The following is a 19469-nucleotide window of genomic DNA, read 5'->3' as shown; positions in this document are numbered from 1 at the left end:
TGATTGCTTCTCTTACTTCAGCAGCACATTTCATGCCTTATATCTGATCACATTTTTTTTTTTAACATTGGAAAAGCTCATTATTTTTCTCTCTCTTTTTTTTAAAAGATTGTTCTAATCCGTCACCCTTGCTTTCATACACCTTATGTCTTTTGCATTGGTTTTCCACGTTTCCCCCCTTTATTCGCTGCCATATTTATTTTAACCTATTTTTTCATCTGTTGAAATCTTTTCCCATTTCATAACCGATAATAAAATATATAATGTTGAAGATCATAATGACCTCCTTTAAATTTTAACTGTTTGCCCCTTGTTAATATACTAAGAAACCTTTGTAAAGATTTCTTTATTTTTATTAATCTGTTATCTCATTAAGTAATCCTCACACATATTAGTCTCTGCAGGAAATACTATATCTTAATTCCTATAGTAAATTAAATTTATCCTTTCTCCCACAATATGATATTTCAAGTAGGAAGCTATATTTGCCAACATACAGTGGGAGCCTATATTTCTTTTCCCAAAATATACTTATGTTTCTCACAGGCAGTACTGAGTAGAATGACCTGACTAAAGGTCAGAGTAGGATCCACATTTCATCGTACTATTAACATCACAGACAGACAATATCTGAAAAAAGCCTAAGAGGCCGCTTTGATATCTGAGAAAACAAGAGCAAGAACAATTCACCAAAGTTCTAAATCTCTAAGTTATCATAGCAAAATGAGGATTTATCCACCATTAAAAGGAGACTGAGTTTCCTGTCTGTACCTCTTCAAAATAACTCTAATAGACATTTGTCCTCTTTTCTTTCTCACCGCCAGTATTATTTCATTCTGAATTATATCATTGATAAGCACTAGCAAAACGATGAAACACTGTAGATTGATGCTATTCAAAAAAAGTAGATTCAGCCCTGAATAATAAATGAGTAGAGATGTGTGAAAACAGATTTTTCTGATGTCAGTATTATCAATAATCAAATAATTTAGTTTTATATAAATTAATTTTTATAAAACTATTAAAGATAATTTGGTGCAGTGGAAGGATACATGGCTTAGGACTCAGAAGTCCTGGGTTCAAATATCATTTCTGCCATTTAAGAACTTCATAATAATAAGAAATTCATAAAATGCTTTCCTTCTCTGTGACTTTGTTTCCTCTGTGACATTCAGGGGTCAGACTGGTTGGCCTATAAGGTCCTTTCTGGCTCTAGATTTATTCCATTTCTATTAAGAGTACTTTGAAATATTCAGAATGATCATTGGCCAAAGCAATAGGTTGGAAAAGTAGCCATTGTGCTATAAGATAGTTTTTTGTAATGAACTCTTCACGTTAATTTACTTCTGACTCTACTTAGCATGTCCTTGAAGTATTAGTGAAATTTATTTTCATGATCTTATTGGTCTTGTAATTTTATAATATTCATCACTTTCCCATTTGGAAACCAATTTTTATCAGCAGTATAAAAATCATCTACTAATAATTGTTACATAGCTTCATTCCATCATCCATTCATTCATCCTTATTTTTCTTCTATTCATTTTTATATTTAGTCATAATTTTTTGAAAATTTCTTGGCATTTTAATTAATTTGATGAACCTCACTGTGCTGTGAGATAATACATTTATTTTGAATCCATCATTTTTCCTGAATTTTTAGTCTTATTTATTCCAAGCTTTTTGTTTTCTTTTAATTTGTTTCTACTCCTTTATTTATTTCTGGGGTTTTTTTTGGGGGGGGGTTAAGTTCATTTTAGCATATATCTTGTTCATATATGTTTCTTTCTAAGATACTAAAAATAATTTCAAGAAAAAAATTGACAAATATATATTTAGTTTGTATTTTTATGTTGCTTAAAATAGCTATTTGTTTTTCTTATTTGTTTAAATATTGTTTTTCTTTTAATTAAAAATAGTGATCTAACTTTTCATATTATTTTACATTAAATTTGTAATCTAAATCCATAACAGATTAAGTATATACTATTTCAATGACAGTTAAACATTGATTGTTTTATTTTAATTTTAAAAATTAGGATCATAAACTTTTCATATGATGGTCTTATTCAGATTAGAATTTGTAATCCTAAATCCTATACATTGATTAAGGTATATATATTTCAATCGACAGTTCAAACATTTATTGATTTTATTTTATTTTTATTAAATTTATGACATAATATTCAATTCAATAGATGGTCTTGGATTCAGATTAGAGAGCATTTGTCCTTCAGTAGTATTCTGTTGAATTAAATTAATCTAAGTGTCAAATATTTTTCTGATTTGCCTTATCTTTTATTTTGCTTTTGGAGAAAACTCATATTCATATTAAGTCAAGTTAGAATTTATTAAGCTCTTATATTTCATTTGTATTATGACAACAGATTTTTATAAATCAAGCAGAGAATTATGTCCTTTACTTCATAGTTTACTTATATGGAATGAAGATAACTCATTGATCATTAGAGCTGTAACAAAGGATTAATATCTATTAAGCCTCGTGTTGTATCCTTTGAGTAATGAGCTATTCAACTATTCTTTGTGTGACTTATTAAATACAAAGAAAATTTAGAAAATTAAAATATTCTTTACTCTCAAATTTGGATATATTGATATGAATTAAGAAGCATAACATACATAATTTTGAATTCTGAAGTAGATACAAGAGGATTCTGAAGATGAAAGTGACCTGACTTGAGTCTCTTGCCTTAGATGTGAGTTTGAAAGAATCATCCTAATGAAAGTGAGTCATGCTATTAAGACTCATTCAATGTTGTGGAAACTTATTAAAATAGCAAAATAAAATTTTAGACAGAATTAAAAATATTCTTTCTGTAAATTTTTGGACATATGGATTGATATACAATTAAAAAACCTTTTATAACATACTAATTTTGTAATTCTCTGAAATGTGATACCAAGATGTGATTCCTGGAGAAAGATGAAAATACCTTTGACTTGAAGTTTCTTCCTTAGATTGGAGTTTCTTGAAAGAATCATCCAATCAGAAAGTGAGGCCATTGTAGTTAAAGATACTTCCAATGTGAGAAGTAGGCTTGAAATCCAAGGATCCAAGGTGAAGAAATTTATTTATCATTGCTACAAGGTTGTTAATGAAAATAAGTAGTTTCACAAATGCCTCAGTGGGTATTCCAGTTCTGCCAAGGGATGGTCTGGGTTATCTTTTTGTTATTGCTGTTTTTAACATATTTATTTTTTGGTAGTTACCTATAGTTATTTTCATCTAAATTCCAGCAGTATGAATTTTCAAGATTAGAATTATGTGTAAAATTAAAAATGATTGATAGAAGAGAAAATAACTGAACTCATTCTAGAGCAGTGAAAAAATGGGGAAAATGTTAATTATATAATTAAAAATATTTACTTATATTACAAATGGTTTATGCAGATTTTAACCACTTTCAAGTGATATATAAATTAATAATTGAAACCATGCTAACAAAATGAAGAAAACATAGCAAGAAAGTAGCCGCCATAGCAAAACATAGTAAGAAAGTAGCTGCCAAATATAGTAAACAGCTTGTTATCTTTTATGAGATAAATTTATAAGTTAAAAGCATTTCTGAGCCGTATGAAATATTAAGATTTGATTGAGTAATTTTGGCTAGAGCATTATAAAATTAGACATCTTGAGATTCTAATTGTTGTAAAAAATCTGATGTTGGAGAGTGACTTTCAAACCAACTACATCTTATCAAATAGCTGTCCTATTATCAAATATCAGGCCTCTAGAAATTCTCTGTTTAGAAGCTTATTAAGATAAACTTATTAAAACAATCAATTTTTAAATAATTTAAAATATTATATATTCTTTCGTTAAAAATTTGGACATATGAATTGATACACAGTTTAAAATCTCATAACACACTAATTTTATAATGTTCTGAAATGTGATACCAAGACTAGATGCCTTATTTTTCATTTTCTTAACTTAAAGGTATGTATTCCCCTTTTTGACCCTGAAGAATCATTTGAAAAAATATTGATATTCTCTTTATGCCTGCTATAAGATTAAAGGAAAATACCTCAGTCAAACAATGGATATATTACTATATAAAACAACATCTATTTGATTTTCTATGAGAAGGATTTTGGAGTTTGAAAGATAGAAATATTAATGTATTTTGGGAAAAATATGGAATACAATATGTATGTGGTTAACTTTTATTTTTTGCTGTTTTTGTGTTATAAAAAAAGTCAAAAGCATTATGGCATTTAAGTTACAAATACCTAACATCATTACTAAATCTAAATAAGTTATCAGTCAGTATACATTTATTAAATGTAAACAGATACTGTGCTAAGCACTAAAGATACAAAAAGAAGCAAAAGCAGTGGGTATATTTTGTTAATTTGTAAACTTGCTGCCAATTATTATAGACTTTATGAAGTAGATAGAGAATCAACTTTGTCATATGCAAAAGATGAATCTAATTCAAATACAATTTTTAGAGGGAAACGTGCATTTTGACAGAGCTAGTGAGATGGACAGATTTTCCCACAAGATATCTGCTATCTTTGGCTGTCTGCAGGACAACGGATGCATGTTTTGGCTCAGAGTAGAGTAGTGCACTGGGGCAGTGGTAGTATCTTCATGTGGGAACCAGTTTCACCTTTTTTCTAACATCTTTCTTTGTAACATTTAATTCTTTTAAACTGAGGGGAATTTTCCCATATTGAAACCTTTTGTTTTTAGCTAATACCTTCTAGTCAGTTGATCAATAGTTTAGATTTCCTTATTTCTAAGCCTCTTTCTGTGAAAAAGTAAAGGGACTGGAGGTTTAAAAAAATAAACTAAGTCCAAATAAAATAATTATATTTTCTAATACTTGCCTTTTAAAAATAGCTTTTGAAACCAGAGTAAAAAATTTAAATTGCTACATATGCATATAAAGAGATACACAGAAGAAAAGTCAGACTATATATCAATAGATTTTTCTAAATCTCATGTTTGGGCTAATTTCCTTTTAATAGGAAAACATATTTATGACATTCAGGAAAAACTACATAATTGTTAGTTAATAAACAGGAATTTATTAAGCGCCTATTATATGTCTGCTAAATTCCAGGAATAAAAACAAAGGCAAAAGATATTATTTGCCTCAAAGGACCCTCAATCTAATCGGGAAACTCAACAACTAATGGAGTCATGATTTCTGTATAATTGATCATTTTAGTAATAATTATAGAATTTTATTAACAACGGGTCAATGACACTTTCAAATGCTAAAGACTCCTCATGTTTTTGCGTTCAAAATATATATGTACTTGGAAGAGTGGATGTACCTGAGGTAGCAATTAACTCCAATTGATTAATAAGTAATAAGAGAGAATGCATATTACAATGAGAAGTGGACCTATTCTAATGGGAGGCATGGGTTGTAATTTTGAATTATGTCATTTACTTCATGCCCATCCTTGGGCAATCTAATCAAAGAATTTTTCCCCACTTAAACCTATATAAAGCACAATGGGCTTCCCCACTTTAGATTAAATTCCTAATAAGGTTGAATAGGGTCTGTATAAGTTTGAGGAAAAAAATAATTCAGTCTCATGATCAGAAATGTCCTATAGAGTCTCAATAACCTACAGGCTTCTGAAAAAATCCTGATCCTAATTCAACAATTGATTCTTAATATGAAAGAGAAATAATCATTTCTCTTGCCAATGAAGTAATTCCTTTATGTTTTAGACTAATCTAAGAATTTTAGTTCTCCCTTATTTCCTTTATTTCAAACTAAAATCTGGTTGCTGTTATTTTTACATATTTGCTCTACTTTTGATCTTATAATTACTATGCAGAATATATCTATTTTAATTATACAGATTTTTTGTTGTCATCTTCAGTTATGTCTGCTTCTTCATGACCTCATTTGAAGTTTTCTTGTCAAAGACATTGGAATGGTTAGCATTTCCTTCTCCAGCTTATTTTACAAATGAAGAAACTGAGGCAAACAAGCTTAAGTGACTTTCCCAGAGTCACACAGCTAGTAAGTGTCTGAGGCCAGATTTAAGCTCAGGTATTCCTGACTCCAGCATCTACAGTGTATTCCAGTGTACCACTATATGGCTGAAAATTGTTATTATGACTTCTGTAGGTATTCTTTTTTCTATGTTCATTATCTCCAATTCTTTTAACCATTATTCATATGACACATATTTGTCTTTTCCTCATCTTTAATCACTGTCATTTGAATAAAATTTTTTTCCTGTCCCTATAAAAATAGAGCATCCAGAACAAAATGTAATGCTTCTGATGTGCTAAGATAAGTTTAACGTATATCAAGACTCCCAGTTCCTTTTATCCAGACATTACACTTATATTAATGCAGACAAGATTAAATTAGATTTTTTGGTCTAGTCAGTGCAGTGATGTTATTCATTAATAGCTTATTGTATTTATTCAAAGGCTGAGACAACTGAAGACTAGTTGGGAATTAAAAATAAGACAATGGAAGGATACTAAAGTAAATTAATGAAGGTGCTCCACATTTTATTAGAGACCATTCTCTACATTTAAATCTGAAACAACAAAGACACAGTAAATTTAAGCAAATATCTGGATAATGGAGGATATAAAGTTTTATTTTTGCCATTGTATCTTTAGTAAATAGGGGAATATTAGTAAATAGGTAATGGATAGAAAATTGGTCTGAAATCAGAAAGACCTGGACTAAAATCCAGCCTCAAATAGTAGCTTTGTGACCCTGGACTAGTCACTTAACCTTATTTTTCTCAGTTTCCTCATCTGTAAAATGAGCTAGAAAAGAAAAAAGCTAACTACTTGAGTCTTTGCCAAGAAAACCAAGATGAGATCATAAGGACAAAACTGAAATAACTGAAAATGTAAGTCTTAGCAACCATGAATAAATTATTTGTTGAATTATATTTGGCTCTCTTCTATTTCTTTTGTACTAGGTGGCCCAGTAGATAGAGTACTAGGCCTGGAGTCAGGAAAACCCGAGGACAAACTCAGCCTCAGACACTTACTAGTTGTGTGACTTTGGCCACTTAACCTCTGTCTATCCTAGTCCTTGCCTGCCTCAGTTTCCTCAACCATAAAATAGGATAATAATAGCACCTATTTCCCAGGATTGTTATGGAGATTTATTGATACATTTGTAAAGCATTTAGCACAGTGCCTGGCACATAATAGGTGATGTCTTCCTTCCTTTTAAAAATGTGTATATTTGCTTCTACTATTCAATTTGATTAGTAAGACCTGAAAATCTGTGATCATATCTATTTCTAGATTTGGGGTACTGATGTTAGGTTTTTCAATATAATTCTGCTTCAGTATTAAACTAATTGACAATTGAAGTCATAAATAAAAAGGAAACTTTTTAGAATGTCTGACTTTAAGATTACATGTTTTAGGAAATTAGATTTAACAAGTGATTTCAAAAGGAAAAACAAGTCCTAATTAACATTAGGAAAGTTGTTTTTGTATTTTTTTTTGCAAATTAATTTTAAATAATATATTGGAAGTATTTCCTTTAGTCATAACTAGAATGTCAAGTTAAAAAAAACACATATTTAAGTTACATTTTTGACAATTTTCCCAATGTTTTTTTAAAGGTACTGTGGCTGCAGCTGCGGGTCTTCACCCTGGACAGTGCATAATCAAAGTAAATGGAATTAATGTCAGCAAGGAGACACATGCCAGTGTAATTGCCCATGTCACAGCTTGTAGGAAATATAGACGACCAATGAAGGTAACTGACCCTTTTATTTTAGGAGTTTGTTAGCTCCTTCATGCTGAGTAGAAATCTACTCCTACAGTACAGAAGAACACAACAATAACATAATAGCAAGATGATGTTTATTTCCTGTTCAGAAGTAACTTTTAATTCAGTGTTTCAACATTCAAATTGACAATACAAAAAGATGGGCTTTTTCATATACAATTGGCTATTGTTATTTACATCAAAAAAGCATGAGTTTAAAGAATTGCATTCTTTTGTTATAGAATACAACCATTGCTTATTTAGAAGGTGCTCCAAGAAAAGTTCACATTTTAATGTCAGAGCTAATTTCATCTTATTAGAATTCTGAAAGTTGGTCTTTTTCTTCACCCTATAATGCTTTAGAAAGTAATATTGAGTTATGTATGTGTGGGAGGAAATAGTGCCTTACTGTAACTGAAGTGTGCCTGTATTTCTACAATTTAACACTGTTCTTGAAGAAACTTGATGATTCATGCAATTTGTGATTCCTTGGTGCTTATTTATGTATTTGACAGAGGCAACCAGATGCCTTAATGGATATAATACTGGGTTTAGATTCAAGAGGACCTGAATTCAAATTTCTCTTCAGACACTAGATATGTGATCTGGGCAACTTAACCTCTGCCTTAATCCACTGGAGAAGAAAATGGCAAATAATTCCTATATCTTTGCCAAGAATACTTTATGAACAATGCTTTAGTTCATGGAGTCACAAAGATTAATGACAGAACAACAACAATTATGTATTTATGAGCTTAATAAAGTTAAGGCAGTATTTTTTTGCCTTTATTTAAAAATGTTAAATCTCTTATGTTTTATCTGAGGGTGATTAACATAGAATCCAAGAATCATAGAGCTAGAACTGGGGTGGTGAAATGTAAGTTTGTTCTATCCAATTCCCTTTCTATACAGATGTGAAAACTGAGATTTTAAATGGCACATTTAAATGAGAGTTTAAATGGCACATTTCAAAGGTGATCACAGGCACAAATAACAGTAGGAATAAAATCTAGGTCCTCTAGTTCCTAATCAAATAGTGTTTTCAGTGTCCAAACTACTTCCCTAACAGGTCTACAAGCTTATTTAATTCTAAAATAACTATCCTTGTCAAAGGAGGTGAAAAACCCTACTTCAAGGAATCAGTTCAAAAATATTCATTAAAATTTTTTTTTATGTCTTCTACTTAAGAAGATAAATAGAAGCTTTATATGTTTTTTTTTTTTTTAATCTACGCTTGTGAAATAAGCATTTCACATTTAGATACTTAGCAAACTTGTGAAGACATTTTCATGCTTTTTTGTCTGAAAAATCTCAAGTGCTAGAAATGCTTTCAGGGTCATTTACTTCAATAAGACTGACTAGAAATCCTCAAGTTCTCTTCCAGGACTGAAGAATTACAGTGATGGGGAATTCACTACTCTATGAAGCAGCCCATTGTTCTACTTTGGACAGCTCTAATTGCTAGAACTCTTGCCATTCTTTAACGCCAACCCCATTCCACACTCCTTACCATCATATTGAGTTGACATTTGCCTCACTGCAACTTAAACTCATTTTATGTTGCTCTGTCCTCTTGAGTCAAACAGGAAAAAAAATGAAATTGTAGTTTGTCATGACTTTTTTTTTTTTTTTTTTTACCATTTCTCAGCTTGTTTTTATAGATCAAATTTGGATATTTTCTTTTACAGCAATTACAACATTTTGTTGCTATTTTTCATTTTTACATGGTCAAAATTTCTCCTATTAGCCCCCATTTTCCCTCTTGAGAAAACATTCTAGTATTATGAAAATATTTTAAAATAAAAACAAAAAAGAGGAAGAGAAAAAAATCAGTAAAACTGATCAAAGTGTTGAAAAAGTCTTGAAAATATATTCAGTATTCATACTGGTGGAACACACAACTGCAAAAGAAAGGGATACAAGGTTCTTTTTGTATCTTCTTTTTTTCCTCTTATTTAATATTTTATTTCTTCAATTCCATATAAAATGATTTTTTAAAATTTATTTTTAAAAATTTTAGACCTCTAAATTATTTCCCTTCCCCTCTCCCTTTCCCCCTCTTTGAGATAATAAGCAATTTAAAACAAATTATACAGTGCAGTGTCATGATGTAATGCCAGAGAAACTGAGGCAAGATAGAGATTAGAGAGTATTTAATAATTTATTTAAAAGGGAGAGATTTACTGGTACCAAATGGATTCATGGTTTGGTCCCAGGGCTGAATAATACGATCATCTCCAAGAATCCAGCAAACAATGTTGAGTTCTCAATGACCTATATACACATGGCTCAGACTCAGAGGGTAGATTGAGGCAGGGGAAGAGTCCAGGTGCTGAGAGCAAGAATGGGACTCTGACAGGGGGGAGTGAGCCCCTGGAGATGGGGAGAGGCATCTTGATAAGATGGTATCCAGCATTCCAATAGCTTGGGATGGAGAGAGGCATTCTGATATTCTAAAACATAAGATCTTTTATCCTTATCAAATATTCTGATAAAGAAGGAGGGGAGGTTTTACAGGACTGAGCTTTGAGCTGATAATTATAAACTGAAGCAGAACAATTAGAGAAACTGAGTCAGGACTAGATCAGGATAATTAGGGAAACTGAGTCAGGACAATAAAAGAGAACTATGGCATAACAATGACAGTTTTTCAATAACAATTAGTTCCCAGGTTATTCATTTCAGTCTTCTTTTTGAATACTCCCCTTATTCTTCCTCATCAGAATTGTCTGTGTTTGTGTTGTCAAATTTCTATTCCTGAGAGAATCCTAACCACAGTCAGCTACCTTTCCCTATAAAAATTTAGACGTTGATATCCTTTTTTTTATTTTAATTTTTTTGAAATTCACTTTACTCAAATTTAGTGTAGTCATGAGCTCCTAAAACAGTTATTTCTTTAAAATTGTTTTTCCAGTTATCAAGTATTTAGTGTCTAAATCCAGATTAGAACTGAGAAAGATGAGTCTTTCTTACTTCCTGGCATCCTATCTACTGTGGTACCTCACTGTCCCATATTATTTTCCTTCCTCTTGAGCATTTTCTTGTCAGATGAAATTTATCCTGCTGCTTGTGAGATGAAGAATAGTATAAACCTAAGCCAAAACTAGAAAGGACAGATCCATGTGGGAGAGGGTGGTAAGAAATATGTATATATGTAATATTTTATACTCATGCTATTTTGAATAATCAAAATACAAATTAATTTGTGAGCAACAGTAAATAATTTTCACAAAAATTAAGTATTGGAAACAAGTTTATCAGTATGAATAGCTATGCTTTCTTACTGCATATATTTAAATTAATTCCACAGCAAATGATATCATAACAATATTTGCTTAATTTAGTTACTAAAGTGAATTAAGAAACTTTTTTTGGGTAACAAACATTTTCATTCACTAAATCTTTTTCCTATTCTTTTAGAATTTTAAAAAGTAGTAATATCTATTTAAATTTTACTTCTTTAGACTTATACATTTTATTTCAAAAGGATTACTGATCAGTGAAATGACCAAAAGTCAGAGAACCAGGAGGAGAAAGTTGAATAAGAGTTGTAGTTTAATCATTTCTGACTCTTTGTGATACCATGTCTGTGGGGTTCTCTTGGCAAAGATCTTGGAATGACTTACCATTTCTTTTTCTAGTGAAGTAAGGAAAACAGAGATTAAATGATTTGCCCAGGATCACACAGCTAATATATTAGATTTGAACTCATGAAAATGAGTCTTCTTGATTTCAGACTCTTTCAAACTATTACATTTGAAAATTAAGGTAAACTGAGAAAGAATGGTCCAAGCATGATCAATTTATTAGTTAGGCTAGTAGTAACTAACAAAATGGATCAAAGTTCACTCTCAATGATCAAACACCCTGATTGAGGGTCACCCCATTCTAAAATTCTTTTTTTTAACCATTCTATTAAATTCTTCTAAAACAAGGCAAAAAGAAATTGGGCTAAAATTTTTGAACCATATATGAGTTATATACTTGTAATAAATGTAAAATTGACTAAGCTTTTTTCATATTATGTGGTTTTGTTTAACATGCATACACACATTTAGGAATTAGAGGAATGAGAGAGAATTTATACCATTTGGATTCTTTCTTATTTCAGCAAGATTCCATACAATGGGTCTATAACAGTATTGAGAGTGCCCAAGAAGATCTTCAGAAAACAAACTCTAAACCTCCAGGAGATGATGGAGGGGATGCTTTTGATTGCAAAGTGGAAGGTATGACTTCTTATAGCATTCTTTTTCAGTCTCTTTAATTTATAATTATGGATCTTCTTCAATAAAAGTTCTTCAGTGAAAATACTTTATGTTTAATATACATATATATATATATATATGTATATATATATATATATATATATATATATAATGTCTTCCTTACAAGAGCTTTTACGAAATCATGGTTTATTATTTGCATCATGTGAAAAAGGTGACATCTCACTTGTGTTACTCTGAAATAGCAAGTAACTTCTAAAATCAAGACACTTTCTTATAACAGCACTTTTATATAAATGTTTTGCTAGTTCAGGTAAGTTAAGTATTCTATAGAAAACAATGTAATTATAGCATATATTTCTGAGATTTGTTACAATTGTAAAGTTGAAAATTGATTTTCATTCTAATTTTAAGACCTAGTCAAGATCCACATGAATTTTAATACTCTCCCATTGCAACTAAGGCCAAATTCTTTATCTTTATAATTTTACCCTTCACCCATATTCAGGAGAAACTTGCTTAAAGGCCAACCCTTTATCTCGTAATTACCTCCACTGTGAACACAATTTTATTGTGAATTGAATCTCCAGCCTTGTGATTATTTGTTTGTCCTTCAATTTTAAAGAGGGCCAATGGCATCATGAGGTAAATTACATTACATTAAATGAGACAGAGTTGCACAGTCTTCAGTCTCATTCTCTTCCTGAGTCATTAAAGTCTAGTGGTAAGACAAAAGTCAGGATGACTGATGATGGTTCCAATGTAGTGAATGATCTTGACACTTTCATATCTATCAGAGTCTCAACACTCCATGGCACTTGCATCAACTATTTTTGGGGCCTTTGAAATAAATTGTTCTTGTTCTCTCATCCCATCAGGGAAAGTGTATTCTTAGGACAGACATCCCCTCAGCTTGCCAATAGGTTTAAGGCCTCTTGATTACTCTTAACCTGGTTTAACTAATCTGCTGAGACAATTTATCAGGATGAGGCTGATACATATACTAGTTCTTGGAGCTACAGGTAAGGGTTGTGTGGATCAGGTGGACACTGAAGGTGGATGGGAAGCCCTGAAAAAGGCTGAGCAAACTCTTACACAAAAGTCCTTCTGTACACTCCATTGTGTAACCTTACATACAACCTATTTAACTCAAATTCAAGTTTATTCAAAGCCTCCACTGCAAACTATATCCACGTCTTACAAACTAATTCTAACACCAAAGGATTATTGCCATCTGACAGAGAAGAAGCAATAGAACAGAGCTGAGATTACTCCTAGCCCATTTCCTCATGAAAATATTTACCAATTGAGATTGTCTTACTTTTGCTGGGGATGGTTCAAATCATGCATTGTCTGGTCAATCAGAAGAAAGGCACCTACATTTGAACAACCCTGTTGCCCCTCACTCTAGGCCTTTGATCATTGGGAGTAACCATTGATCCAATTTGTTGGTTACGGCTAGCCTAACTAATAAATTGATCTTGCTTGAACCATTGTCTCTTAGTTTACCTTAATTTTCAAATATAACACTGTTTGGAAGGGCTTAAAATCAAGAAAACTATATTTTTTTAATTTTTGAAAATTATATCTTTTTGACCATCACAAAACCTTCTGTTCCAAATTTTTCCCTCCTTCCCTCCACCCCCTCCCCTAGATGGCAGGTAGTCCAATAGATGGAAAACTCACTTCCATGAGTTCAAATCTGGTATATTATCTATATGAACCTGGGGAAGTCACTTGTTTGCTCTATTCCTAATCTCTAAAATGCACTGGAGAATAGCAAATCACTTTAGCATCTTTGGCAAGTAAATCTCAAATGGGGTCACAAAGAGTTGGACAAAACTGAACATCAACAACACAATTTATAAATCTTTTTATGTTTGCTTAGTCATTTAGGTCAGCTAGGTGACATAGTGGATAGATGTGGGCTTGGAGTCAAGAAGACTCATCTTCATGAGTTCAGATCTGGCCTCAGACACTTACTAGCCATATAACCCTAGGCAATTCACTTAACCCTGTTTACCTCAGTTTGCTCAACTGTAAGATGAGCTGGAAAAGGAAATGACAAACCACTCTAGTATCTTTGCCATGAAAATGTCAAATGGGATCATAAAGAGTCAGATACAACTGAAATGACTCAATAACTACATTAAGTACCTGAGACTATGCCAGGCACTGGTGAAAAAATAAATAGTACTTATGAATTTCTTTTGATCTATAAATTTTATATGGTTGAATGAGTTTCTGATACCTCTGAAAATCATTTCATAGTGTCTTTATGAACATTGCTTCAAGCTAGGTGCTAGGAATATAAAGAGGAAAATGAACTACCTTGTTCTAAAAAATTTATTCGAAATAGTCACAGATTTAGAGATGCATTTAAAATCCATATGGTGCACTTACCTTCTCCCTCCCCACAAAACAATCAGCTAAGGAAATAGATTCCCAGAGAGTACATAATTTCCTCAAAGTCACATAGGTAGTAAATGATAAAGCTAGGATTTAAGTTCAAGACCTATGATTACAATTCAGCATTCTTTTCATTTTTATCACATTGTTGATCTTGTCTCTACTCTTCCATCCCTTTAATTTATTTGCCACACTGCTGCTGATTGATATTCCTAATGCATGGTTATGACTACATCATTTCTCTACTAAAGTAGTTTCAGTGGCTCTCCATTGCCTTTCAGAGAAATGTTAAACTCCTTTCCATGATACTTAAAGCCTTTTACTGTTTGACTTCAACCAGAATTATCAATCAAGCAACACATTGCAAATCAAACATAGTAAGACTAGTTTCTGCTGATGCTTCATACTTTCAGGATTCCTTTTAAATTACTCATGATATTCTTAGGACATAGTTATCCTATTGTTGTCATAGTTATTTTCCTTGATAGTTTTTAATTAAGTATTTGTTGATTGTTCATCCTTCCTCCCACATAATATGTGATGTTACCTATTGGCAGGGACTTGAACAGCTGATTTGTTCCAATCGATAGAGAAGAAGCTGTGTGATGACCTGCCTTTTTAACACTTTTTTCCAAAGAGCGAGGACATTTTCTCAGTACTTCATTTTTAACATATCATATTTTCCTTACCAGTGACATTCCATCTGAAAGAATTACCAGAGTAATACTATACACTCTCTATTTCCGATCACATTTCATTGTCATTATATGGCAACAACTTAGTGTAGAAAGTATTGGAACTGGAATCAGAAAAAGTTGTATTAGAATCTTATTTTTTTAGCCTATTGATGGTTTCATCTTGGGTACTTAATAATTCTGAACTGATTTTATGATCTTTAGAGTGACATCATTGAACTTGAATTATCTGTTTTCAATTTCTGAATAAATTGGTTTTATGAGTGTGAACCTCTTTTATAAATGGAAAATGAGCATTGTTATTTTTATTCTTACATTACCAATGTAATGAAATAATTTAAAAGGCCTTAGGCAAAATTTGTTGGGTAAGTGACTTGATATCTCAGCTTGTGTCCTCATTTTACAAATGAGGATCTCCAAGATCCTTTCTAAAACTAAACATCTTTTTTCTGATCCTGTGGGGTTTGTGATACAAACATACATACATACACCCACATAAGTTATGTGTGTGTATGTGTATTTACTTATAGCAAAAGAATTATCAAGGACAGTTCCTTACCTTTGGGTTAGGGAACTTCAGTTGCATATACAATAAAGCTCTCTTGAATTTTATTTGTATCTAAAAAAGTTAATTTCTCTGAATTGACTGGATTAAAATTATTTTTATTCTAGAAGTAATTGACAAGTTCAACACAATGGCTATCATTGATGGAAAGAAGGACCATGTGAGTCTGACTGTAGACAATGTCCACCTGGAATATGGTGTTGTATATGAATATGATAGCACTGCAGGCATAAAATGCAATGTGGTAGAAAAAATGATTGAACCCAAAGGTTTCTTCAGCTTGACTGCAAAGGTATGAGAGCTTTTGGGGCCAATGGGGTGGTAATGAAAATAAACATTTTTGTAACTCCTAATAGTTGAAAGCAGATAAACCAATTTTTTAAAAAAGTAAAAAAGTGTAGGGATTAAATTTTAAAAATGATTTCATTTACTGAATTGTTTCTACTTTGTTCAACTATAATTTTTCATTCTATTATGCTACCGCTTATCTATATATACCTTCTCTTGCCTACTGATCTATTTTTTGCAATTTTCAATTGGTAAAAGGTAATTTTTTTTTTATTTATTTAATAGCCTTTTATTTACAGGATATATACATGGGTAACTTTACAGCATTAACAATTGCCAAACCTCTTGTTCCAATTTTTCACCTCTTACCCCCCCCCACCCCCTCCCCTAAATGGCAGGATGACCAATAGATGTTAAATATATTAAAATATAACTTAGATACACAATAAGTATACATGACCAAAACATTATTTTGCTGTACAAAAAGAATCAGACTCTGAATTATTGTACAATTAGCTTGTGAAGGAAATCAAAGATGCAGGTGTGCATAAATATAGGGACTGGGAATTCAATGTAATGGTTTTTAGTCATCTCCCAGAGTTCTTTTTCTGGGGCATAGCTGGTTCAGTTCATTACTGCTCCATTGGAAATGATTTGGTTGATCTCGTTGCTGAGGATGGCCTGATCCATCAGAACTGGTCATCATATAGTATTGTTGTTGAAGTATATAATGATCTCCTGGTCCTGCTCATTTCACTCAGCATCAGTTCGTGTAAGTCTCTCCAGGCCTTTCTGAAATCATCCTGTTGGTCATTTTACAGAACAGTAATATTCCATAATTTTCATATACCACAATTTATTCAGCCATTCTCCAACTGATGGACATCCATTCAGTTTCCAGTTTCTAGCCACTAGGTAAAAGGTAATTTTGAATTACTGTTTTATAATATAGGCCAAGGCCTAATCATTGTATTCCCCTTTACTCCTATTTTAATACATTCTATAGAGAATACTCAGATATTTCAAATTTTAAAAAACACAATTAGATAATATACCTTTTTTAAGGTATTTATAGAAAAAGCCTTGAATTAAAAATGACTATAACCTTTTCTGTACTCATTTCTGGCCAATTAATTGATTCAACCCTGCATTTATGAGTTCTGGGACATTGCTACTATTAGATATTAGCTAATGTTTATAGTTTTATATGCTGAAAGTCTATATAGAGTAAGGAAATGAAATTTGTATTCCTGAGAAGACATTCCATATGTGTTTCTTCCTATTACATATATCAATAATTCTTTTGCCATCATTTACAAATTTACATTTAATTATATATTGGCATAATTAATTTATGAAAATTAACATTTTGTGATTAAAAAGACATTTAAATATTACTTAATAAAGTAAAATATATGTTTTAGAACAACAAAACAATGGTATTTTTCAATTTCCTAATTGGGGGATTTTTAAAATTTTTAATCATTTTATCATTAAATCATTTTAAATTCTGAGGATCTATATTGTATCAATGATTGGGTTTTAAAAAATCAGACAAAATAATTTTCAATGTTCTTTCTTGATAGTGTTACATGTTAATTTATAGGAGAGGAAACAATTTAGTGGGAAGAGCAAAGGTCTTGGAAACCAAAAAAAATTAAGTTCAAATTCTAACACTAGTGATGACCATGAGCAAATCACTTTTACATGTAGAATGGAATGATACTTTCACTTTCTGCCTCACTTTTTGTGTGTGTGTGCGTGTGTGTGTGTGTGTGTATGTTTGAAGAATACAAGTTGTATTGTACGTTGCATAAATGTTAGCTATCCACAGTTTCCTCTGATGGCTTATTGTGACAGAGAAGTATTGGGCTCTCAAAGGCAATGCCATGGAAAGCAAGCTCTGTTTAATCCTATGTGATAATATAGGATAGGCTCATCACCAGGTTGGTTACTGGATGATACATATTTTGGTCACAGCAAGTGTTGAAGATCATCTATTTTATTGCAGAGTAGTCTATTCTTGGGTAAATGTAGTGAGTATTCACACTGACAAAATTAAATTTGAGACTTAGCTAGCCCTGTGACAACAGTCCATGCTATTTCTGCAAGCCCTCTTTCTCATCTTCATTTCTACTTCATTTCCCTCTATATTTTATTGTGATTTCTTATATATTCTGTCCATAACATTGAACAAAATAACACATAGGAATAATAGTGCTAAGGAATGTGTAACTCTTTGCAAAGTCCCTATTTGTCAGATATGTCTATGTATTGCACTAGTTGCCTGGTTAAGAAACTAATCACTTATGTTCACCAGGAAGTACTGAATGACATTAAAAAGACCTCAAGTTTGATCTGGGTGTATATGCTTAAATACTTTTAGCTGAGGCATTTCCTGCTTCCATAGATAGAGTCTGGTTTTTATTTTTAGTTTAGATTTTAATTTTAATTTATATGTATCTGATTTAAAAAAACATTTAGGTATAAAATAAATATTATTATCCCCTCCCCCAAACTGGCATGCATCATAAAACAATTTTGAAGATATCTTGCCAAGGAAAACCAGATTCTTAATTTATAATTCTTAATTTATTCTTTAATTTATAACATTTTATTGTGAATCCCAAAATTCACTTAAGGGAATAGTCTATATTTGTCAGTAGGGAATCTTAGTTTAAGTCTTCTGTTCAGGTTTACAGTTATTAACTAAATAAAAGGATGATAAAGATTCAAAGATGAAGTAAACTTTAAGAGTTCATTTAAAACTCAAATATATTAAAATATCCAACACCATTAGTTTCATTACATTGGAAAGTTTTATGACTCACTCAAACCTAAATATTTAAACATCTACACAAGATGTTTAAGTGGTCTGATTATTAAGCAGAATCCATTAAATAGAAAAACCATGTGGGGAATGTGAAAAAAAATCTAAGATAATTTATTTTAAAGGGGGAGAAGTATTGTTTTCCTATAGTTCTGAAAACTTGCCTATTCTTTTCCTTCTATAATTGAAAGAAAATAATTCTAAAACATTTATGATTGTCAATCAGCAGTCTTCATAAAATCAGCATTAAAATCAGCAATCAGATTTATGAACTGATCCTTATTAAACATTTTAGAATATATATAAAATTATATATTCCTCCTTCTAAACAAATATCCATGAGGTATTACTGTATTACTAAATAATGTCTCTTTGAATAGGTTGATTTTTAATATGTTAATTTGTTTTTCTATTATAGATTCTTGAAGCTCTGGCCAAAAGTGATGAACATTTTGTGCAAAACTGCACTAGCTTAAACTCTTTAAATGAAGTCATCCCTGCTGATCTTCAGAGTAAATTTGGCACCATTTGCAGTGATAAAATTGAGCACATATGTAGAAGAATATCCAGTTACAAAAAGGTAAAAATATTATTTTTAATGCAGAAATTAATGAGCCAGAATTCATTGAACTATTTTCTTTTACAAATGTTTGCCTGTTCATAGAAATTTTTAATGAAACCTGCTACCTACCCCTGATAGGATTC

The 19469-nt window shown here is 31.3% G+C and overlaps 1 protein-coding gene across 1 annotated transcript in view; it reads left to right on the top strand.

Annotated features, from left to right (window-relative positions):
- PREX2 (phosphatidylinositol-3,4,5-trisphosphate dependent Rac exchange factor 2) overlaps positions 1–19469 on the top strand; it is a 411213-nt gene that overhangs the window by 213455 nt on the left and 178289 nt on the right. The window contains 5 exon segments of the mRNA XM_031946290.1: positions 2181–2239; positions 7566–7739; positions 11863–11980; positions 15754–15938; positions 19183–19344. Of these exon segments, the coding sequence (XP_031802150.1) occupies positions 2181–2239; positions 7566–7739; positions 11863–11980; positions 15754–15938; positions 19183–19344 (698 nt within the window).

This window comes from Sarcophilus harrisii, chromosome 1 (genome assembly GCF_902635505.1).
Source record: "Sarcophilus harrisii chromosome 1, mSarHar1.11, whole genome shotgun sequence".
Taxonomy (NCBI): Eukaryota; Metazoa; Chordata; class Mammalia; order Dasyuromorphia; family Dasyuridae; genus Sarcophilus; species Sarcophilus harrisii.
This window is presented reverse-complemented; position numbering and strand designations above follow the sequence as displayed.